Source organism: Schistocerca serialis, chromosome 11, assembly GCF_023864345.2.
Source record: "Schistocerca serialis cubense isolate TAMUIC-IGC-003099 chromosome 11, iqSchSeri2.2, whole genome shotgun sequence".
In the NCBI taxonomy this organism is placed as follows: domain Eukaryota; kingdom Metazoa; phylum Arthropoda; class Insecta; order Orthoptera; family Acrididae; genus Schistocerca; species Schistocerca serialis.
The window spans coordinates 133,506,200-133,532,427 of record NC_064648.1 but is presented as its reverse complement, the minus strand read 5'-3'; the positions used below and the strand labels follow the sequence as shown (position 1 = coordinate 133,532,427).

General features: G+C 40.2%; 1 protein-coding gene across 4 annotated transcripts in view; it reads left to right on the top strand.

Annotated features, from left to right (window-relative positions):
- LOC126427382 (uncharacterized) overlaps positions 1–26,228 on the top strand; it is a 420,537-nt gene that overhangs the window by 33,351 nt on the left and 360,958 nt on the right. For all 4 annotated transcript variants that reach the window (XM_050089736.1, XM_050089734.1, XM_050089737.1 and 1 more), the window contains exons 3-4: positions 12,100–12,159; positions 24,053–24,115. In XM_050089736.1, the coding sequence (XP_049945693.1) occupies positions 12,100–12,159; positions 24,053–24,115 (123 nt within the window). The remainder of the gene's footprint in view (positions 1–12,099; positions 12,160–24,052; positions 24,116–26,228) is intronic.

Here is a 26,228-nt window from a genome sequence, read left to right as displayed (position 1 = left end):
TCGAATGCTTATTTGGAAAACGAACGAACTGTAATGTTTTCTTTGCCATCTGATGAAAAACGCCGTAATGCCTGGCTTAAGCACATCCAAATTGACTCTAGTTATTTACTTCGTGTATGCATTAAACATTTTGAGGAATCGTGCACAATTCGAACAGATAGAGTTTTCGATAATGGAGAACTTAAAGAATATCCCAGAAAAATACCAAGACTAACACCAGATGCTATACCATTCAGGCTGTGTAAATTTAGAGTTGCCCAACGTCGATCGGAAAGCGAGCGAACGAAAACTGTTTCTCCTTACAGACAATCCCAACACTTTAAATTCAACGAGAAATTAATGTGTTTTGCTGATGCAGAAGACAATATGTGGAAGGCAGAATTAGACGAAATAGGATCCAATAAGAAAAATCAGCAGGGCAATTCGCAAAGCTACCCAAATGGCGTAAGTGGACTTGAAACATATTAGAAAATTTCACACAAGTGACGCTTATTCATTAAAGTTTTTAGAAAGTTGATAAGGTGTTACCTTGTCAGATATTTTGTCATAATAAATCCGTCTTATTCCCGAGTATACTATAAATTTAAATTCCTAGCAATATTTATGCTGGTAACGCTACTTGAAAATATTGAATTTTCTATGCGTTTCTGACAGTATTAAGGTTTGGAAGGAGAGTGATTGCAGCACAGAAATAGTTCATGTTATGAAGAGGAAGCCTTGTCATAGTTTTTCGGCCATCGTTTTAACGAGTTGATGAATGGGTTATTCGTTAATAGGACCATTACTTGCATACCTGAGTCGTTTTACATTGACTGTAAGGCAGGGAAAGCTGCTATTCAGTGAATGTGACAGTCCATTCCTGTGATCAACATTAAGATATATTTGATGGAGAGGAACATGAAGCATCACTATGAAATTACATGTAACAGCAATACATTAGTCCACATTTATTTTGATTTCCATGACTTTTAAATTATTGATAGCTTGTAGATAATTTTGAATCCTATAGGAGCAGTATACATGGCAGATTACAACTGCTTTAACTATTATGACCCTGTTCTGCAATGCCATTTCCTTAGCTCTCGATTTGGCAAAACGTTATTTTTTCCAAAGTGTTTTCTTCTGCTACTGGACAGCTGACAACCACAAAAAGCTGCTCACTTAACTTTCCAATTCGTTATCTGTCAACGTTTTTCTTTCCTCTTTTCTCCTGTCTACTGTCTTCATTGCCTCCTTTGAACTGTGTTGTGCTATAAACCTTCCCACTTCTTAATTTTGTATGTAATTTTTGGACTGCCTTATTTAACAGGACATTGAAGAGCTCTGTGTGGAACACAGGGTCCAGTGAAAAAACCATCTGTTGAAAGTGGCGTAATGTTACTTAGATGCTGTATGGGGTGTTTTTGTTTCTATGTTTCAAGTGTTGATGGGGGTCATTTGTCTTCTGTATAATATGTCATTTAGTTCTTGCAGATGATGTTATCGATAGCAACCAGAACCACACTATTACTAATTCTGACCATCAATGTAGAGCGTTCCTTTGTGAATTCAAATATAGTGGTTTGTTGCCTTAAAAATAGGAGCTATTTGACTCAATACACATCTGCATTTGTTACTTCCATTGCTCAATACCTTTATGCATGGCGTTTTCCTTGAGGCCACCCAGACATTCTGCCATACAAGACCAGATGTATTGTAAACTTGTCCATTATTACTGACGTGATAAAGTTATAAGTAGTTGTGTAAAAGAACAGCAACAATGTGAAACCACAGTTCACAGCTGAAAAAAGACTGTGCACTAATATTCTAAGACATTATTTTTTTCTATATTTACTTATATACTCCGCAAGCCACATGTGTATGGTGGAGGACACATTGTACCACTACTGGCACATTGTACCACTACAGGTCATTTCCTTTCTTGCTCACCTGCATATACTGTTGGAAAAATGACTGTCTATATGCCTTCATACAAGCCCTAATTTCTCTTACCTTATCTTCATAACCGGGTTCCTAGGAGGAAGTTATTGTCTGTTCTACGAGATTATGGAATAGGAGGCAAACTTTTGCAAGCAATTAAAGGTCTTTACATAGATAGTCAGGCTTCATAGTCATCTGCAGTAGCTTAAATTGTAATGTAACTTGCACTCTGAGTAAAAGCTGCCATTCATCATACCGACTATAAATTTTGTCCGAGACATTTTGTATCTTCCAACAGTCACTCAATGACGACGCTTTTGCACAACCTCATCTTCGTGATCAAACAATCACTGATTTCTGCTCACCCTATCCTTTGCATCATTTATGTATACAAAGAATAAGGAGGTGTTATCGCACTTTTGTTTGGGCATATCTGACAATAACCTTGACTCTGATGAACACACACCATTGAGGACAACATACTGGGTTCTGTTACTTAACAAGTCTTCGAGCCGTTCACATACCTGGGAAATACTATTCCGTATGCTCTTGCCTTCATTAACAGTCTACAGTGGGGCACCATGTTAAACACTTTCGGGAAATCTGGGGATTTAGAATCTGCCTGTTGTTTTTCATCAATGGTTTGTAGGATAAAATGCGAGAAAATGGCAAGCTCATTTTCACATGAGAAATGCTTTCAAAATCCACACTGATATTCGGTCAGGAGCTTTCCTGTCTCTGGGAAATTTATTATATTCGAACTGAGAGTATGCTCAAGAATTGTGTGACAAACTGACATTAAGGATTATTTTCATCATGGCAGTGACAACAGCTACCTTTACGAAATTGTCTCGGATGAAAGATAGCCCCCAGTTGCACTAAATTATGTTTATTTTAAACCTTGGCCATGGTTTCTGCTATAATAATATAGCTTTCTTCAGAAGTCATACACACTAATAAATGAAAAATGTCAGCCCAAAATGGCTGCGTCAAGACCAATAAAATAACTTCAACAGACATAAGCCTGTTTCGAACATAAGTAAAATTACATATGGGCCGTATGTCTCTGCGTATCCTGTTATTATTCGAATCTTATATCTTATTCTCGTGGTCCCTATGTGAGCAATAGGTGAGGGATTGTAATATATTCCTAGGGTCATCATTTAAAGTCAGTTCTTGAAACTTTGTTAACAAACTTTCTTGGCGTGGTTTACTTCTATATTCAAGAGTCTTCCAGTTCAGTTCCTTCAGTGTCTCTGTGACGCTCTCCCACAGATTAAACAAACCTGTGATCATTTGTGCTGCCATTATCTGTACATGTTCAATATCCCCTGTTAATCATATTTGGCATGGGGCCCATGCAGTTGAGCAGTGTTCTAGAACCCGTTGCCTGAGTGATTTGTAAGTGATCTTGTTTGTAGACTGATTGCACTTCCTCAGTATTCTACCAGTAAACTGAAGTCTACCACCTGCTTTACCCACAACTGGGCTTATATGAACATTCCATTCCATGTCTCTACGAAGTGTTACTCCCAGGTATTTGTGTGAGTTGGCCGATTCCAACTGTGACCCCTTGATTTTATAGTCACAGGTTCCAACCTTTTTTTTGGGGGGGGGGGGGGGGGACTACACAGTTCAATACTTCTGAACATTTAAAGCAACCCAGCAACAGTACTTTTCATTATAGATAACTGCATCACCTTTAGAAAGTCTAATGTCACTGTTAATAGTATGAGCAAGGTAATTAATATACAACCTGAAAAGCAAAGGTCCCAACATACTTTCCCAGGGCACAACCATACTTAATCCTACATCTGACAATGATTCTACTTCCAAAATAACCTATTGTGTTCTCCCTACCAAGAAATCCTCAGTAGAGTCATAGATTTTGCTTGGTACACCGTATGATCATATTTTTGATAATAAACATCAGCATTGTACTGAGTGAAATCCTTTTTGGTAATCAAAGAATACTACATCTTCGTGCCTGCCTGCCCACATCTGAAGGTTTCAATACATTATGTGAGAATAGTGCGTGTTGGGTTTCACAAGATTGATGTTTTTAGAATTCGTGTTGGTTGGCATGGAGGAGGTTATTTTGTTCAAGATACCTCATTATGTTTGAGCTCAATATATGTTCTAAGGTTCTACAACAAATCGGTGTCAGGGATATTGAACTGTAGTTTTGTCGATCACTTCTAGTGCCCTTCATGTACGGGTTGTGAACTGTGCTTTCTTTCATTTACTGGACACAGTTTTTTTTGCGAGGGATCTATGATAAATTATAGTTGGAAGAGGGACTAATTCAGTAATAATAATATTAATGGCGTGTGGCGAGGGCTTACACTGTCGGGTAGACCGCTCGCCTGGTGCAAGTCTTTCGATTTGACGCCACTTCGGCGACTTGCGCGCCTGAGGGGGTGAAATGATGATGATTAGGACAGCACGACACCCAGTCCCTGAGCGGAGAAAATCTCCGACCCAGCCGGGAATCGAACCCGGGCCCTTAGGATTGACAGTCTGTCGCGCTGACCTCTCAGCTACCAGGGGGTGGACACTAACTCCAGTACTTCCAGTAATTTTGATATCAAGAAAATAACATTACACTGAAGTGACAAGTCGTGGGATACATGTCGATATCATGTCGGATCTCCTTTTGCCCGCTGTAGAGCAGCAACTCGACGTGGCACGGGCTTAACAAGTTGTTGAAAGTCCTTAGCAGAAATATGGAGCCGTGCTGCCTCTATAGCCATCCATAATCGCATAAGTGTTTCAGATGCAGGATTTTGTCCACGAACTGGCCTCTCAGTTATATCCCGTAAATCTTTGATGGGATTCACGTCGGGCTATCTGGGTGGCTAAATCCTTTGCCTGAACTGTCCAGAATGTTCTTCAACCTGCCCCTGTGACCTGGTACATTATCATCCATAAAAATTCCATCATTGCTCGGTCTCCTAGTAAGCAAACGTAACCATTTCCAGTCAATGATTGGTTTGGTTGAATGAGAGGTCCCAGTCCATTGCATGTAAACGTAGCCCACATCATTATGGAGTTACCGACAGCTTGCACAGTGCCTTGTTGACAATGTGGGTCTGCACCACAAAAGAACTCGAGCATCAGCTCTTCCGAACTCATCTGACCGGGCAACGAATTTCCAGTCATCTAGAGCCCAACCGATTTGGCCACGAGCTCAGGAGAGGCACTGCAGGTGATGTTGTGCTGTTAGCAAAGGTACTCGTGTCAGTCTGCCGATGCCGTAGCCCATTAATGCCAAATTTTGCCGCACTGTCCAGATGGACACGTTCATCATACATACCGCATTGATTTCTGTGGTTATTTCACAGAGTATTGCTTATCAGTTAGTACTAACAGTTCCACGCAAACACTACTGCTCTCGGTTGTCGAGTGAAGGCTGTCGATCACTGCGTTGTCCGTGGTGCGATGTAATGCTTGAAATGTGGTATTTTCGGCACACTGTTGACATCGTGGATCTCGGAATATTGAATTCCGTAATGATTCCCGAAATGGTGCGTACCGTGCGTCTAGCTCCCACTACCGTTCCATGTTCAGAGTCTGCCAATTCTCATTGTGTGGTCATAATAACGTCGGAAACCTCTTCGCACAAATCACCTGAGTACAAATGACAGCTCCACCATGCACTGCCCTTTAATACCTTGTGTGTGTGTGTGTGTGTGTGTGTGTGTGTGTGTGTGTGTGTGTGTGGGCGCGCGCGCGTGTGTGCGTACCGGGTGATAAAAAAGTCAGTATAAATTTGAAAACTTAATAAATCACGGAGTAATGTAGATAGAGAGGTAAAAATTGACATACATGCTTGGAATGACATGGGGTTTTATTAGAACCAAAAAAACGCCCCATATTGCTAGACATGTGAAAGATCTCTTGCGTGCGTCGTTTGGTGGTGATCGTGTGCTTAGCCTCCACTTTCGTCACGCTTGGCTTCCCAGGTCCCCAGACCTCAGTCCGTGCGATTATTGGCTTTGGGGTTACCTCAAGTTGCATGTGTATCGTGATCGACCGACATGTCTCGGGATGCTGAAAGACAACATCCGACGCCAATGCCTCACCATAACTCCGGAGATGCTTTACAGTGCTGTTCACAACATTATTCCTCGACTACAGCTATTGTTGAGGAATGATGGTGGACATATTGAGCATTTCCTGTAAAGAACATCATCTTTGCTTTGTCTTACTTTGTTATGCTAATTATTGCTATTCTGATCAGATGAAGTGCCATCTTTTCGGACATTTTTTGAACATTTGTATGTTTTTGGTTCTAATAAAACCCCATGTCATCCCAAGCATGTTTGTCAATTTGTACCCCTCTATCTACATTATTCTGTGATTTATTCAGTTTTCAAATTTATACTGACTTTTTGATCACCTGGTATATATGCCTATCTCACGACTTCTGTCACTTCAATGTATGTAGGATGAACACATGTTCCACCAACAATATTTTGGATGTTGTTCAGGGGTATTTTCTGAGTATTTTGCTATAAGGGTTCTGTGGTCTCTGATTGTTTGCAGCAGAGCAACATTGTAATTATTGTTTGTTCAGTTTGCAACCCCAGTTGCCCTATTTCTTTTAACATACATTCACAGCAGTGATTAAGCTTGTAATAGACAATCAGCAAGACATCCAACAGAAAATAGAGTAATCCACCTCTCAACATAGTGTTGTGGTTGCTGTTGCTGCGGGAACAACTCGGCATAGTGTTGTTGTGACGCTCCTCCATTTCATTCGGTGAACTCACACGTGAGGTGCATATCGATCAACTCTTTAACTAGCACACGTATCCATACTGCTGTGTTTATCACTTTTAAGGGAACCTGGATGCCAGTGTCTGTATTTTTTGCTGATATTTTTGAAACATAGTAACGTAAAACTTTAATAGATACCAAAATGAAACTTTATCCAAATAATTAGTTTATTGTGACCTCTTTGTGCCAAGAATTGAAATACTGTAAAATTCATAAAGAAGTGGAAATTGATTTTAATTGTACATGCAAAATTATGTGTAATTATTATTTAGGTACTTTTCAAAATAGAGCGTCTAAAAAATTTATTCTTTTAATTATTAACATGTTAAAAGAATAAAGCAGGAATATTTACCAGTTTTTCGTTTTGTGTATTTAAAAAAAAAAAATGTTTTCTGTAAGTCAAACAACGGAAATTCGGCCAAATTCATTCCCTAATCCGAGCTTGTGCTCCATATCTAATGCACTCATTGTCAACAAGACATTACACAGTAGGCTCCTCCTTCTCCTGGTTTGCATATCAACAGTGTGAGAATAATAGTATGAAAATGATAGATTGCTACTCTCCATATAGAGGAGATGTTGAATTGTAGATAGGCACAACAAAAAGACTGTCGAGCAACTGAGCTTTCAGCCAAAAAGGCCTCCATCAGAATTAACACCACACACACACACACACACACACGCACACACACACATGCACACACACACAAATCATGCAAACACAACTCACTCACTCACACATGCCACTGTAGAAGGCTTTGGCCGGAAGCCTTTTTGTTGTGCGTGTCTGCAACTCAATGTGTCATCTTTATGGTGAGTAGCAATCTATCATTTCCTAGAGGCCGTTGTTTTTTTTTTTTTTTTTTTTTTTTTTTTTTTTTTTTTTTTTTTTTTTTTTTTTTTTTTTTTTTTTTATAATTTAAAAACATGCTACGTGCTCCAATTGAAGTATTTAATACACTGTTGGAACCAACAGAAAAATTCGGAGTAGGTATTAAAATCCATGGAGAAGAAATAAAAACTTTGAGGTTCGTCGATGACATTGTAATTTTGTCAGAGACAGCAAAGGACTTGGAAGAGCAGTTGAATGGAATGGATAGTGTCTTGAAAGGAGGGTATAAGATGAACATTAACAAAAGCAAAACGAGGGTAATGGAATGTAGTCGAATTAAGTTGGGTGATGCTGAGGGAATTACATTAGGAAATGAGACACTCAAAGTATTAAGGGAGTTTTGTTATTTGGGGAGCAAAATAACTTATGATGGTCGAAGTAGAGAGGATATAAAATGTAGGCTGGCAATAGCAAGGAAAGCGTTTCTGAAGAAGAGAACTTTGTTAACATCGAGTATAGATTTAAGTGTCAGGAAGTCATTTCTGGAAGTATTTGTATGGAGTGTAGCCATGTATGGAAGTGAAACATGGACTATAACTAGTTTGGACAAGAAGAGAATGGAAGCTTTTGAAATGTGGTGCTACAGAAGAATGCTGAAGATAAGGTGGGTAGATCACATAACTAATGCGGAGGTATTGAATAGAACTGGGGAGAAGAGGACTTTGTGGCACAACTTGATTAGAAGAAGGGATCGGTTGGTAGGACATGTTCTGAGGCATCAAGGGATCACTAATTTAGTATTGGAGGGCAGTGTGGAGGGTAAAAATCGTAGAGGGAGAAGAATACACTAAGCAGATTCAGAAGGATGTAGGCTGCAGTAGGTACTGGGAGATGAAGAAGCTTGCACAGGATAGAGTAGCATGGAGAGCTGCATCAAACCAGTCTCAGGACTGAAGACCACAGCAGCGACAACAACACATTGTTAGATAATCTGGTTCACTGTGTAGCCAATCACTGTTTTATTATTCATTCAAAATTTTGTTTCTATAGCTTTAATATTAGATTAGATAATGATACCTAAGTATCCAAAAACATTGATTACAGGAAATTGAAACTAAAGATTTACATGTAATTTTCTTCTCAATGATAATGTGTCAAACATTTCCAGTTCCATATTCTTATTGATTCTGGGTGTTCATTTCCTTAGTTTCTTTGTTATTCTGGCTTCCTTTGTCAAGCTTTCAGCAGCTTTTTCAACTTCAGTGACACCCTCATAGAAGCTTTTTTTTTATGCTTAGTTTGCTCATAGTTTTTAATCTGCTTGTCACTCCCTCATGACGTCCAATCACACCAATTGTGGGGTTCTGCCCACTCATCTTGTAGAGGGAGCCTAAAGGATGCGGTGTTCTTGGAATGCTATACAACACTTCAACCAAATAACATTAATAGTTTTATTTCAATAAAGCAGATTTGACAATACATAACTTGAATTTACGAAGGTGTTACAAGCAATGGGCGACATGCAAACAATCAAAGTCCTTTGCTGTATACAAGGTCCATGTAAGAAATTGATATGGATCACACATCACTGCTATAATAGGGCTCTCTGCTACTACTTTGCTAATACTGTCTGCCTGATGTTGGCAGGAGCGGCACTTATATTCACATCGTCTAGATGCCGCTTCTATAGTGGTGACATCCTGGTCAGCGCACTATTGGCTGATGTCGTCTCACTGCCTTCTCTGGTCTTGCATTCTCCATCTTCGTTCTGGCACTTGTGATTACACCAGAACACCAATCTGGAAAGTTCACATGCCAACAAAAATAATTTTTGGCACGTGCTCCCAAATGCAGCTATAAATATTTTCTAAAATAAATTTGACACAGTGTCCACACTCTGCAGATTGTGTATTCAGTCTGCAAATTTTTCTTTCCCATGCAACTTGAAACGCCATATCTATGTGCAGCAATCACTTGTAGGTAGGTGTAGTAGAGTTTGTGCCAAGCGACTTTAGTCGATTGTAACCCAATAGCTATCCGTTACTGCGTTTTACTAATTTTTGTTCGTTTTTGCATTTGCTTTTTGCAGGTATCTGATGAGGGATAAATTCCGAAATGTGTCATATGAGCAATAAATTCAAATGCAGAACTACTGATAAACTATAAAAATTTTCATTTTGTTCTGTGTTTTGCCACTAAAATTTTTTCCTGTATTTTAGAATCTGAACAATCTTCATATATTGGCTTTAGTTCTACCATAACACACCGAGCAAGGTCGTGCACACTGGACTCGCATTCGGGAGGACGACGGTTCAATCCTGCATCCGGCTATCCTGATTTAGATTTTCCGTTATTTTCCTAAATCGCTTCAGGCAAATGCCGGGATGGTTCCTTTGACAGGGCACAGCCGAATTCCTTCCCTAATCCAATGAGACCGATGACCTCGCTGTTTGGTCTTTTCCCCCAAATCAACACTACCATAACAATTTCTGGTATTTTGTGTGTGTGTGTGTGTGTTTCCATTTTAGTGAAGGTTTCGTGTTTGACAGCTAGGCATTTAAAGAACATGTGCCACATCTGCTTTGAAAAGACATGTATACACAATAGTGATGCGGTAATATACATAAAGCATATATTCGAAGAGTAGGAAAAATCGGAAAAAAAATGCTAGATAAAAAAAACAAAATTTCCAATTTTTTGAGCCTTCATAACGTCCAGGTCCTCTCAATGTACAATTAACTCTGCCGGTTTAACAACCTTGAGACGGAATGGAGCAGCACTGAATGCAAGCTTGAGGGCGAAGAGTAGAGTGGGCATTGATGTTGTCAACAGCAACGAGCGTGAGTGAATGGGGCGAGTTTGTCAGGAAACGAGTCACACACAGTGCATATTGTAGACATTTGCACTGTTATGCAGATATTTTCAGTGCAGTATAGACACAGAAACAAATATGAGTAAGAAATCAAACGAAATGCAGGTACTCTGTAACAGCTGCTGGAAACAACTGATCCCTAATGCCAAAATACTCAGAAAATATCCCTAAACAGTCTCCGAAATTTTGTTGCTGGATTTTGCATTCATCCTGCATAGACCTGTGAGAAAAGACAATGGGAGCAGTTGTACAGTATTGTTACCAGTAGCAAATATTGTCCAGTACACATAACTGGCACATAGGCTTTTGGGCAGTGAATAGCACTCAACACTCGAAGAACTGTTCAGTCTCTTAACTACCAACTGACCAACCAACTTTAAGGGCTGATAAAAGTTTTTGTGATGTATGTGGCCGTAACTCTACATAGGAGCTGCCTGGCAGCAAATTAATGTTGCCATATAAATTGTAACTGTTTCATTGTGGTATGTTTTGATGAGCGATATACTGATGTGTTCTTTCCTTAATAAATGCTGTGAAAGGCATACGCCATTGAACATAGACTACATTTCCAGAATGAGATTTTCACTCTGCAGCGGAGTGTGCGTTGATATGAAACTTCCTGGCAGATTAAAACTGTGTGCCCGACCGAGACTCGAACTGGGGACCTTTGCCTTTCGCGGGCAAGTGCTCTACCAACTGAGCTACCGAAGCACGACTCACGCCCGGTACTCACAGCTTTACTTCTGCCAGTACCTCGTCTCCTACCTTCCAAACTTTACAGAAGCTCTCCTGCGAACCTTACAGAACTAGCACTCCCGAAAGAAAGGATATTGCGGAGACATGGCTTAGCCACAGCCTGGGGGATGTTTCCAGAATGAGATTTTCACTCTGCAGCGGAGTGTGCGCTGATATGAAACTTCCTGGCAGATTAAAACTCTGTGCCCGACCGAGACTCGAACTCGGGACCTTTGCCTTTCGCGGGCAAGTGCTCTGCTGTGAGTACCGGACGTGAGTCGTGCTTCGGTAGCTCAGATGGTAGAGCACTTGCCCGCGAAAGGCAAAGGTCCCCAGTTCGAGTCTCGGTCGGGCACACAGTTTTAATCTGCCAGGAAGTTTCATATCAGCGCACACTCCGCTGCAGAGTGAAAATCTCATTCTGGAATCATCCCCCAGGCTGTGGCTAAGCCACGTCTCCGCAATATCCTTTCTTTCGGGAGTGCTAGTTCTGCAAGGTTCGCAGGAGAGCTTCTGTAAAGTTTGGAAGGTAGGAGACGAGGTACTGGCAGAAGTAAAGCTGTGAGTACCGGGTGTGAGTCATGCTTCGGTAGCTCAGTTGGTAGAGCACTTGCCCGCGAAAGGCAGAGGTCCTGAGTTCGAGTCTCGGTCGAGCACACAGTTTTAATCTGCCATGAAGTTTCATAGACTACATTATTTACGAAAATATTTGACACGAATTGTGAAATTTTATTGAAATTGACATTTTGCCAGTAATAGAAAGTGATTATCAGGTCAGAACATGAATCTCTGAAAGAGCTATGCAGTTTGCTAGCAATCATAGTTATAGTAACCATATCCAGGGATATCAAGTTGCTCCTATTTTCTTCGCCTGTCTCAAGTCTGAGATATTGCACAAAAATTTGTTAATGTACTAATGCTATTGAAAGTGACATTGTGCCTTGTTTTCTCATTGCAGATGTTGGAAGTACCTGGCCACTTTCAAAAGCCTCACCAGATATTTATTTCGGAGCAAGCTGTAAGTAATTCCAAAAGGTTTTCTGTTAATATACAGTTGCAGATGAGGTTTCTGAACTACTTGGTGTGAAATATTAACTGAAATACACTGACAGGAAAAAAAACCGACATCAAGACATAATTAATGTACAGTGATGAAATTTTGCAAATAGCTTTTTGCAGATAACATATTTAAGTGACAGGTTAATGTAAGCATGTGATAAGCCATTGCAAATGTGGAATGCTGGTATATTCATAACCTGTGTAACGACTAGAATGTTGAAGGCAAGCATGCATTGTATCGTATAGGTGCCGGATATCAGTTTGTGGGACGGAGTCTCGTGCCTGTCACACTTGGTCAGTCAATACGAGGATAGTTAATGCCGGTTGTGGATGATGCTGAAGTTGTCATCCGACGATCTCCCATCCATACTCGATTGGAGACAGGTCAGGTGATTGAGCAGGCCAAGGAAAACTGTTGACTCTCTGTAGAGCGTGTTGGGTAACAACAGCAGTATGTGGATAAGCGTTATCCTGTTGGAAAACACCCTCAGGAATGTTGTTCACGAATGGCAGCACAACAAAGCCGAATCACCAGACTGACATATAAATTTGCAGTCAGAGTGCGTGGGAGAGCCAGGAGAATGCTCCTGCTGTCATATGAAATGGCACCTCAGATCATAACTCCAGTGTGTCTAGCTTTCAGACAGGTTGGTTGCAGGCACTCACCTAGCCACCTCCTACACACAGCCATCACTGGCAGCAACGCAGAATCGGCTTTCACCAGAAAATACAACACACCTCCACCCCGTTGACCGGTCTTCTTGCCACTGTACATTCTTGTAACCACCACTGCCAGCAGTCATGTACAGTGGTTACATCACTGCCAAGTCTTTCTGCAATGTCGCAGAAGGCATTCGTGGCTGACATCGATTTATCGTGTCCAGCCTCAGGGTAACTAACGCTCACAACTGTTGTCGCATGTATTTGAAGCAAACCTGATTTGCACACTCGTAGTGGCGTTATTAGTGCCTCTCTTACGTGATTGGTGCAAAATTCTAATAGACATCATCTTTCAGATGGAGAAATGTGCCTCCCAACTTTTTTGTTCATGTCACACAACTGATTTTTGGTGTTACGATTTATCTATTTTCTGTCAGTGTAGTTTTACAGGATGTGATTTATGCTGCTGCTGTTCTGCGAGCTGATCTTTCCTGTGCCATCCTCTCCATCTTTGCGTGCCAACTTCACCCTGCTTACTGTAGTCGAGCCTTCATCTCCCTCTAGAATTTCCCCTCCCCTACTTCTCCTTTCCATCTATTACCAAATTGATGACCGAGTGAGGTGGAGCAGTGGTTAGCTCACTGGACTCGCATTCGGGAGGACGACAGTTAAAACTCGTGTCCAACCATCCTGATTTAGGTTTTCTGTGATTTCCATAAATTGCCTCAGGCAAATGCCGGGATACTTCCTTTGAAAGGGCACGGCTGAATTCTTTCCCCATCCTTCCCTAATTCGATGAGACCAATGACCGCACTATCTGGTCCCCTCACCCAAATCAACCGACCGCCATATTGATGATGGTTCCTTGATGGCTCAGGATGTGTACCATCAACCTATCACATTTTTACTCAGGTTGTACCATAAATTCCTGTTTTCTGCAGTTTTGTTCAGTACCTCCTCATCTGCCACCCCTCTAAACTTGAGCTTCCTTCCACAAAACCATATTTCAGAAGCTTTGATTCTCCTTCTGTCTGTATCCTTTCAGAAAAGCCCTGGAAGCACTTAGGGGGAATAGAAACATATTTTTTTGGATTTTTATTCCATTATAAAATCTGCAATTTGCTTATTAAAATGCTATATAAATCACTTGTAAACTTGGACGTGGACTTTTTTTTTTTTCAATTTGCTTACATCTGTTTGGACTGTCAAAAATTTTAGATGCTTTACTCCAAGATAAAATAAATTTGTATAGACTTAAGGTTGCAATATTACAAAGGAGAAGTTATTTATCTGTTGGTAGCACTATCAGACTCGTAATACGAGGGTCATTTAAAAAGTATTGCATACTGTAAAACAGAATTGATGGAAATAATTTATTTTTCAAAATAGCGCTACAGGTCTCCAACATAATCTCCATTTTACCTATGACAACTTCCCAACGTTTTAGCAATGTCTGTGTTCCAGATAGGCACCTTCATTGTTGAACTGTCTGATCAAACAGGCCACCTCACTGCATCAATTATATCAAAACGCTTTCTGTAGAGTTGTTCCTTCAATTTGAGAAGCAAATCAGTCTGGTGGGCTCATATCAGGACCGTATGGTGGGTGGGCAAGCATTTGTCTAGCATTTCTCTCACTGGTAGTGCAGTATGCAGTCATGCACTATCGTGCAAAATGTGGGCACTAGCTGCAAGCATGCCAGGCCTTCTTTGATGAATTTTCAGGTGCATCACAGTTTGCAGAAACAGCTTGTAGTATGTGCCTGTTACAGACGTCCCCTGGGACACACTGTTTTAGCCGTGGCTCCATTTGTGTCATATGCAAAGATCATCAGTTTCACCTTTGATTGTTGGCAACAGTATTTTTTTTCAGGCATGGAGACTCGGAACTTTTCTTTTGTGATGACTGAGACTTTAGTTCTGGTTAAAAACTTTGCAGCCAGGTTTCGTCAAATGCAAAAGTCCTTTTCAGTAATTGTTCTCCTTTTGTTTGAAAATGTTGAAGCAATTCTTTTGCAATTCATTTGCGACTTGCTTTCTGCTCTTCACTCATATCATGTGGAATCCATCTGGCAGCAACTTTTCTCATCTTCAACTTCTCAGTAATGTTTCTGTAAACTGAAGAGACAGACATTCTGGCCTCGTATGCCTCACACGTTTTTTTGTCCATCCTGTCTTAAAATTTCGTTAACAGTTACATGAGAGGCGTATTTGGTTACAGTTGATGGCCTTCCCCTTCTTGCTTTGTCCTCAGTGCTTATCTGACTTTCAAGGAAACAGACAGACCATTGTGATGCTGTGCTATGATCCATTACACTATTGCTACACACCTGTCTCAAAGCATTATAAATTTACGTTGGTTTCTCTCTGCATAGAGATTCGATTTTGATGTAGGAACCATGTCACTCAGTGTAATCCAGCCTGACTCAATTTCGGCTTTCATTTTAAAACTGAATTACTCACAACACAGCCTCAGTAACCGGCAATGACCGACACGCCTAAAGTCTCACCCACAATTGATACAAGTTCCAATTTGATCACGTCACCATAATGATGGTCATTGTGGATAATGGAAAGGTAATCAACTTTCAGATTGTGACAGAACTTTTTATAAAAGTAAATCAGTGAACCAAGCAGAACATGTCTGTGATAGGAACTATGAAGGACCAAGTGATGAATGAAAGCCTCTGCAGATATTGAAATTTTCAATCTGCCCGTGAATGAAATGGGTGTTTGTTTTCTAAGTTTTTAGGTTATGGTGACTCAAAAGCAAACAACAGTGTACAGTGTGCTAAATGTAAGACGGCAGAGTTGTGAGGGGAGTGCGGGGAGAGGAGGAAGCAAGCATTGGCTGGCGAGGTGAGAGGAGCTGTTGGGGGAGGGGGACAAGACATGCCTACCAGTTGCAGTTCTGGCACTACAAATTTCGCGTCATGCTTACATGAAGGCAGACGAAAGGCTTGGAAGTAAAACTCGCTTTAAATGTTGTTCATAAACGAAACCGAAATCGTCATGTACACAGCCGGCACGGTAACTCAGCGTGTTCTGTCAGAGGGTTAGCTGCTCTCTGTAATAAAAAAAAACGGAGTTAATGGATCAACGACCAACTGAAACGGGTGTCTTGCGACGTCCGCAACGAGCAGATGAAACGAACGAAAAACGATCAAAATGAGATTTTTTATATATATATATACACACACACACAGAGAGAGAGAGAGAGAGAGAGAGAGAGAGAGAGAGAGAGAGAGAGAGAGATTAGGTAAAGGCTTGTCATGCAGCGGACCCGGGTTCGATTCCCACTGCTCACAATTTTTTTTTTTTTCATTTTATTTCATTCCCCACAATGTTACACTATTAATTATAAAATTTAAATATACTTAAACAGGTCATATAGTATAATGTAACTGTCAATCTCTATATATAAAAATGAATGTATGTATGTCTGCCCTCTGTGCGTTCCCAAACCATTCATCCGATTGCGGTGAAATTTTGGTGATTTGTTTTCCGTACGCCCACGGAGGTTCCTAGCTGAAAAGAAAAGAAATAAGACACATTCTTGAGGAGATATGACGTCATGCCACCGCGGGAAAATACCCAGATTTATGCATCCACTATTTGAGAATGAGAGCACTTAGCGACTAGCAAGAAACGTTACATACAATTTCAAACCTTTACGAAAATTTTTCTCCCTGACACCCCCACAAAATAATGAAAGGAAAAGAGGTTGTCGCTTACTACATTTTCTCAGTACGTACCGCAAATCTGCCGCAGTAGGCATGACGTTTTAATGTATTATTTCGTTACTATTAACTCTAATCACAACATATTTCGCTTACAGTATCCACATATATCAGTAAATGCGCCAGCAAATTTATGTCTCTTTACGACATATAATTCAGGAGATATGACGTGGTAAACATCGAGATGCGTGAAAAAGTCCCGCATCAGGCATGACGTTTTGTTCTATTATTTCTTCACTACTAACACTATTCGCAACACGTTTTGCAAAAGTGTTAAAAAAGTATATAAAACCACGGGCGTATTCCTAAAAAACTCCCAACATGGGCCAGCAACTCCCTCTTCACTCATTTTGATAATGTTTAGCACAACTGCACAATAAAAACACGCAGAACAGTACAGTGCAAAACAGTAACGAAGCAGACGGCAATGGCTACCTCGTACAACACAGTCAGCTACGTAATGTTGGCAGCAGTCGAAACTGCGTGCCTACCGAAGCCTCCCGACGTTTACCAACTTCTACCGATTCAGGACTAGGGAGAGGTCTGCCATCTAAAAGTTTACAGCTTGGTCGTATGGTGATAAAATTATCACAGAACTGGAGTGTGTGGATCACATCCAGAAGAGGATGGGCACCATGCCATGGAAGTTGAGAAACAAGAAACTATGTAATGGTAAAGTCATAAAGGGTAGGCTGGCAGACAAAATTATTGATGAATTACAATACCTGGAGATTTGTTCAGAATTTGACAGGTAATACGGGCTACCTTCTTGCATAAACTGTCAACATATGACAGACCAATACATCAACTTTGCCCTTCTGGACCAGATTCGTGGTTTAAGTATCACAGTGCTCAGTGCTCATTTATTAAGAAATGTCTGCACGGGCAGACTCAGAATCTGAATTAGTTTTTTTGTCAGTTTTATAGCAACTTGCATACCAAAAAATGTTTTTGTTGGAAGGAAGACACTAAAGTGAGTGGATGTGTGGTGTCTGCTATGTTGTTATTGCTTTTAATGATGGCAGCATTTGTAGGGTGAAAGTGCTACAGCATACGAGAATTATTCGTCAAGTAAACTGCATCAGAGAACTTCATTGACTGGACAATATTCAATCGATAAAGGACGGTACCCGGCAGAAATGGCCACCAAAGAGTCCATAAATGAGAAAAGAATGAGATCCACGGAAAATGATCAAGAGGACGATACACAGTACAGGGTGCATCGCAGCGTGTAAAAATAACATTTTTAAAATATGTGAAGTAAATTTTACTCATTTCAAACTTTAGAAGCTGTTTCTGAAAATTCAATATTTTTGATTGCATTATTTCTTAAATGTCGTGAACCAGTTGGAGTAGAGTCTTCAAATGTTCAGGGAGCTGCGACATAGATATAGTGAGTGTACTGAACTAAAATAAAAACGTAATGCTAATATTATTAAAATTATATTGGAAAATGTACAAAAATTTTTGCAAAATTTTAGCTGTGTAGTTAAAAGATTGTATTTCTGAAACCACTGGCTGAAATGCAATGATTTTTGTTCAGTACACTAAGAACTTAATGTGTGACACTGCAAGAGTTTCTTGTTCGTTGCCGCTGTGGTTTCTGAAATACAGGGAAGCTGAGCAACGAAATTTAACTTTGTCAATGTAAGGTGTTCCAACTCCCCATAAATTGCCCTTTTTCTGAAAAGTTTTTCCCAGTGTTGCCAATCTGCATTTTATATCCTCATTACTTCTGTTGTGATCTGTTACTTTGGTGCCCAAATAGCGAAGATCATTTACTGTGTGGGTCAGTCAGATGGAAACTGAATACCTACCAAAATGCGACCGTGGAATATTTCCACTCGAAAGCGATCACCACACACATTGAGACATTTATCCCACTTGGAGTTGAGACGGTCAATTCCCATTTTGTAGGATGTGTCTGCTGCCGACAGATCCACAACTGCATCCACTCTTGCACTTTGTCTGACCCACGTCCACCTCTTGTGGTGCCACCACTTTGATCGTGAGGGCAAACGGCAAAGCCACAGTGGAAACAGGGCGTAGAATCACAGTCAGTGAGCAGCATATAAAGACACCTCGCAGAAACTTTGATGTAGCGTAAAGTCAAAACGCTCAGGAATCCTGTCAGACAGAATCGTCCTGTTGCACGATAACGCCAATGCACGCACTGTCAATCGGACGAAGGCTACGCTTCGGTAATTTGGTTGGGAGATGCTGCAACATCCTCCATACAGTTCAGATTGTTCACCTCGTTTTCACATCTCGGTGACATGAAGAAAGTGGTGAAGTTGTGTACGGACGTCTGTTTCAGTCGGAAGAGGAAGTGCAAAAGTGTGTGGTGTTGTGGGTCCTTCAGTGGTCATCCGCGTTCTACGAAACATAAATTGACTGTCTCATCTCCCAGAGGGTTAAATGTGTTAATGTGTGTGGTGATTACTTTAGAATGGAAACATTCTGTGGTCCCATTGTGACAAGTTTTCGACTTTCATTTGACTGTCTCTTATAGTTTTATTATCTCCCAACTAAATGTCCCCCATGTCACCTGTTTTACTTTGACTACATTCCATTATCCTTGTTTTCTTTTCAAGACACTGTATATTCTGTTCAAGTGCTCAAGTCGTTTGTCATGTCTGACTGAATTACGGTGTCCTTATTTACAATGTTATTATTTATAGTGGTACTATTTCTTCTTCGTGGACCTTAAATCCCTTTCTGAATTTCTTCTTGGCTTCCTTTACTGCTTGCTCAATAGTGAGGTTTCTACGGCTGCTGCCGCCTCTCGCATCCCAACCTCCATCGTTTACGGTCATTCCAATCTCCTCGATTAAGATCTCTCGCCGCCATTGCCTCGTTGATGTCATCTTCCCAGCATCTTCCGTGCTTTCTTCTCTGATGTGGAGTCCATTGCCATACCCGATTTGGCCATCTTGCGTCTGGCATATGCTGTAAGTGACCATACCGGAGTAGGCGCTTTCTTTCTATGTAGTCTAGTATTGTGCTTTTGACATTCATAACCTCTCTGATCCTATCATTTCTAATAAGGTCAAGTCTGGAGTATCCACAACTCCGTCTCCAGAAATCCATCTCGACAGCCAGCAGGCGATCTTTCTGCCTCTGAGTTAGTTCCCACAACTCTGCACCATATGTTGTGATACTTTCAATAATTGTGTAGTAGATGGTATGTTTTGTTCTGCGCATTATGTTTTTGTTCCAGAGAATACCATTTAGTTGTTTTATGGCTCATTTACCCTGGCCTGTTTTATTGTTTGCATCATCCATACTTCTACCATTGGACGACAGTGTCACTCCCCAGTACTTAAAATTGGTGCTTGCTCAATATACAGATTGAATAACATTGGGGACAGAGTACAACTCTGCTTCACTTCCTTCATAGCTACTGCTTACCTTTCATGTCCTCTGGCTCTTTATTATTGTAATCTGGTTTCCGTACAAATTGTAATCACCTTTCGATGCTTGTGTTTGATCCCTTGTATTTATTTTTAATCTTGTGTTGTGTCTTGTGTTGCTGTGGGTAGTGTTTTTGATTGTGTCATGGGACAAATTAGACTGGTGGCATTAGTAAGTCCACTGTTTCCAGTTAGGCCAACGAATGGCGCTGGACACCAACGTGTCGCTGACACTGCGTGAGAATTGTATGTAAAATAAACGTTAGTGAGAGAAGAATTCAGATGCGCCAGCTATCAGGCTTTTGACTTAACCAGAAAAGGTGCTGTTATTGAAGCCTTACTATCAGACTAGAGACTCTGCTACTGCAGCTTTACAACCCTATTGCCATAAGAAGGGTATGCAAATTGATAAAGGTCTTGTGACAAGTGTGGCTGTGAGAAAATGGCCACAAAGTTTGGAGCCGTGGATCGTTCGGATGATCGGCCCCGTAGTGAGCAACCAGACACGAGTGCTGCTGCTGCTGAGACAGCTCAGGAAGAAATGGAGGCTTTGGTGGGTCCATCTCCACACCCAGTGCTCGTGAAGTCACACGTCACGACGGCATTCGGAGCGACACGGTTCAGGCAGCACGAAGGCCTACCCTCCAGTGCTATCCGTACAAAAGCCACTGTCAACGTGAACTGTTAACCACCAGTTTTGTGAGGCAGAGAGCTTTTGCGACGTCGGCACTTCAAAATAAATGGGGGAGATGACGACTGGTTGTTTACGTGTTTTGACTGGCACAGCCCGTTTCACACTCTTGAGGGTGTGCCAGCACCCACAGCTGCACAATTTGGGCTACTGGAAATCCTAGAACTGTTGTGAAAGTACATCACAAGTTACTGTTGCCACAGCTGAGAATGCTGGATGCAGCGTGCAGTCTTCGAGCAGCGCACGAGATGCCTTACGACAGCCGAACATTGCTCCGGTCACTTTTCGAAAAGTGCTGCGAACAGTTGCGAAACAGTATCTCCACTGCAGTTCGAGGCTGTCGATGGATGCAGATGGTCGTCACATTGACCGACATTTGTAACCTGGACTGTAGACGTAGTAAGCAGCTAACAAGTGTTACTCGCTCGTGTGGACATTAACAAGTTTCTTTCAATGGTTTATCTGTTATTTCTCTTCTGCAAATCCTTACAAATGTTCCCACAAAGCTTCGTTGTCCTACAGTCACGCGTCCTTTCTGGAAAGTCTAATCGTAACCACTCTGTACTACACAGTTTCAGTCGTGTCAAATGTGGCGGCTGTCATGCGTCGGCTATTTAGACGTGGGTTACATGTTATTCTGCTGAAATGACATGTTAAACCACACTCCCAGGAAGTAATGTTCCCAACATTTCAGGCATGTAATAATCATCATTGCCTGTCTTGGTGATGGGGCCCTGGAGCATTTAGTAACTGTTTGGTTTCTGTTGATTTGAAGTGATAAATCCATTATCCTGAAAGTGTTTGGTATTGTCTTAAACACTTAATGGTTGATACTTGGCTCCCCTACTCTTCCCAGTCATGCATCTAATTATATCACAGTCCACACAGACATGTTGGCACACAAAATCCATTGGATTTTTCTGAAAATTTACCAAAATTGTTGAGCAGTTCATTTTTGCTTTTGCTTTTGGCCATGACTTAACCAAATGTGCACCTGTCTTCCACAATGGTTTCAGGTAGATTATTATTTGTGCAAAATTCACCATACTATTCTTTTGCTATATGTATGGATGCAGTCTACATGTTGCACCTTTTATCTGACGACTGCACGTACAGGGTTGTGTTTGCCGGTCACCTGTCACGCATGCCAGTTGAATGCGTCCCACGTCTCTCCATTAATGCCTCACTATGTGATTTTTCAGCCAGTGTCATTCGAGCGGCGAAATGAACACCACGAGTGTAACTTTGAAGTCGGCAAACTTCACAGTGGCAAGACCAGATTATTCCATTCTACAACAAGTGTTTATTTACAATTCGTATGTGCGTTCAGGGTCTGCTCGTACTGCCCAGAGATTGTTTGGACAGAAGTTTCCAGGTGTTCCAATTTAGAGTCATTATGCAATTCACTAATTGCTGAATAAATTTTGTGGATCAGTAAGTGTTCGTGACAAGAAATGTAAATGATGACTTACAGTCCTCACAGAAGCTCATCTTGGGGACATTGGATACTGTCTGGAAAATTCTCCCAAAAAGTCCCTCAGATGTATTTGACAGCAGACGCAAATTTGTTACAACTCTGTACAATGATGTGCTGAGTTATTTGGGCTAAGGCCCTATAAAGTAAAAGTAGTGCAAGAATTTAAACCTGGTGACCCCACCCACAGGGTTAGGTTTTGTGAACAGATTATGAAACAAGTGCAGGAAGGTGAAATGGATCCTTACTTCATTCTGTTTTCAGGCGAGGCTCGATGCTATTTACAGCGGTATGTTAATTCCTAAAAGTGTCGACATTGGAGTGCCGATACACCTATTCTACTTCATGAGGAATTCCTTCATGGTCAGAAAATAGGAGTGCACAGTTGGTGGTGACAGAATAATAGGCCCAATTCTTTTTAATGGCACGGTTAAGAGAGAGAGATATGTGCAAAACTTTTACAACCATTTTTTAACGTATTGAGTGAATTTTTCAATAGGATTCACTTGTAATGCCAATGTTTCGTTGCACACAGTTCACAATATGTTCCACGAGAATCATTAACTGCCGTATCTGGCCCACTCGAAGTTACGGTTTAATCGTATACGATTTCTGTTTGTGGGGAGCACGAAAGGATAAAGTGGTAAAGTGCACACAATAAATTCGCACACTTTACAGGAACTTGCTGATAATGTTCTTGAGTCAGTTAATTCAATTTCTCAAAGAGACTTACATTGTGTGATGAATAATTTCTTGAATGGATGTCAAAAATGAATGGAAACAAAGGTTGGGGGGGGGGGGGGGGGGGGGGGACAGTTCCAGCATGTCCTTGCATGACCCAGATGAGTAAAAAATTTATTTGCATGTATTTTATGTTTAGTACTGCAGTAGCAGGCGGGTGACGTCACATCTGCTTCACTGCCCCCTGCCTACTGCACTGTCCGTGCAGTCGTCAGAAAAAAGGAATGTCTTAACTGTTGACAGTGAAGGAAAATAATTTTTGTAAACCTTAACCGAAACTGGACACATTTCTTTTGGCGACGTACCTTCCAAAACAAATAATTTTATAATTGCACAGTATTTCAGTTAATACATTTGAATGGAATGTGTAATGATTTTGTGTGTGTGTGTGTGTGTGTGTGTGTGTGTGTGTGTGTGTGTTCAAAAAATAAATGCAAAAGATAATATTGTAAACAGTAATTTGTTGCCACCCTTTTTGTAGACAAAGTGTATTACATTTGTAGAGAGATGCATTCCACATATCAGCAATTCATAATTATGATCTGTGGCAAAAACAATACACACAAAAGCATGACTACTTTAAAAAGCATACTACTACCAGTGCTACTGCTAGTCAGGGTGGCAGTTCTGGTTAATCTGGAATTCTCAGAGAATTACAGTTTACCTGGTAAAATCAGGGAACTTCAGAAATTAAATAAAATCTTGGGGAATTCTGTGTTTTTAACCTAGCATTAAAATTCAATTTTATTGAGTTTTATACTTGTGTGGATACTATTCCATATAAATTATGTATTTTAAAAACTGTGCTTAGAACTATTGCTTATGGTTAGCTTATCTCAGCTGAGAGGACGGAAAGCAAGATTGTTATTGTGTTATACTACGCCCCCCTCCCCCGTAATTTATCAGGAGGTTCTTGGCAGCATTTTTCTCCTCACACCGGGAATTCACAGGAAATTTTTCTTCCAAGTTTGAGTAGCCATCCTCCTAGTAGTAGTAGTAGTAGTAGTAGTAGTAGTAGTAAAGAGACGACCAGGCTAAAAAATCTTCTTGCCCCTGTAATTTTTAGTTTGGGAAAAATTTGTTTCAGTGCTCCTGTCTCCATATAACTTATCACTGTCTTCATTTTCTTTGTAGGACTGGTCATTTGAAAATAGTGCTCAGGAGGAAACTGATCCTTTATGCATTGAAGAAGACCAGGTAACTCTAAATAGCATTATTTAGTTATTCTATTATTATTTAGTGCTTTAGAATCTTGACATAGTGTATTACCTACAAAGCTACAAAGTATCTTCATTTTTACAATAACGAATCCATTTCTTTAAACTCTGACTTATAATTAAATCACTTTAGCTAGAAAATTAAAACTAAAATACAAATGAACTAATGTTAATGATAGCAATCTTTGCACGATACATGTAGATAGTTACATTTACACAATATTTTTGTTAGTGATAAAGAACGTGGCTTATACATGTAACATTAACTTCTTTAAGCTCTCAAAGATTTTAGAGGAACTCTTCCACACTATGGAAGCAATACATTAATAGATATTCTTTTAACATTGCTTTAAATTTTTTAGATAATTTATTACTGTAATTTCTTTTGGCAACATATTGTAATTAATTTTACCATAGTGTAATGTTCATTTTTGGCACAAATCAGTTTTTATTTGGAGCATGTGACAGTCAGTTTTCTGTCTTGTGTTGTGTTGATGCAGATTTTCATTTTTGAGAATGACACTCGGATTTGTTATTGCGTATTTATTGATAAACATTGGACTTTCAGAGATGTATATATGTGGAAGAGGAAGAATCCCATCCTTTTAAATAGTGGTTTGCAGGGTTTGTTCTTTTTTTATTCCAGCCAAGATTCTCACTATCCTTCTTGCGTAATGAAGAGTTTTAGGTAGGATGGCGAGTTACCCCAGAAGTAATCCAGTACTTCAGAATAGAGTGTATATTAGTGGAATTCACAGTCATTAGACAGTTCTTATTACAACAGTTTTCAAACACACTCATTAAATAGCACATGGTACTTAGCCTCTTAAATATACTATCAATGTCAGCATCCTATTTAAATTTAACTTAGAGCCAGGTCCCCAAAAATTTTGTATTCACTACTCTTACAATATCTGTGTTTGATATCTGCATTGTTTATATCCTCTTTGCTGTTTCTCTTGATATTATGAAAATTTAATACTATTGTTTTACTTTTATTTATTATTAGTTTGTTTTGGCTGAATCGGTTTAGAACACTTCTGTCATCTGTGTACTGGATAGTGCTATGACAGTGTTCAGTTAATGCTACGTCATTTACATATATTAGAAACAGGTTGAGGCACAATACTGAGGCCTATGGTTTACCATCCATACTTCATTGTGATCGGAATAGTGTATGGTTGATTTATTATCTTCTTGAAATTCTATTAGTACTACTTGCTTCCAGCCAATAAGATATGACCTAAACCAGTTGTCAGGTGTAGCTCTGATACCAATATTATCAAGTTTGTGCAACAGTAGGATGTGGTCCATGATGTCAAAGACCTTAAACAGATCAAGACATATGCCAGTTGCTTTTCCTCCGCTATCAAGTTTTTGGAGCACTTCACTCAGAAATTCAAATATTGCTGTTTCTGTTGATTGGCCCTTACGGAAAGAATATTGGACTGTGGATAATATGGTGCACTTTTCTAGGAAACCTAACAACTTCTTATGAAAAATTTTATGTGGTATTTTCAAAAATACTGATAGCAAAGCAATAGCCCTGTAATTAGTTATGTTGTCTTTCTTACCATTTTTGAACATTGGCTTGAATATCACTATCTTTAAGCAGGAATGAATGGATAGTTGAAAAGTTGGGCTAATGGAACGGCAATGAGATCACCTGCATTTTTAATGACATATAGGAATCACATCCATACCTGTTGAAAATTTTGCTCTTAATGTACTAATTGCTAGTAAAATTTCTTTAGGATCATCCATACCTGTTGAAAATTTTGCTCTTAATGTACTAATTGCTAGTAAAATTTCTTTAGGATTGGTTGGGGGAAGAAATAGGGAGTCAGGGTTTCTATTTAGATTTGCTGTTAGTCTGTTAAAATTTGTATTAGAGGATTTTGTACCAAAGAGTGATTGTTTGCTAATGTTTGAAAATATGTATTAGAGTCACTGGCTACTTCTGGATTTGTAATTTGTTTGCCATCTTGGTCTAGCTGGAGGCTTACCTTTTGGGGGGGGGGGGCACTCACCTAGTTGCTGTTTGACTCTCTTCCATATGGCTTTCATTTTGTTCCTGGCCATTACTATGAGGT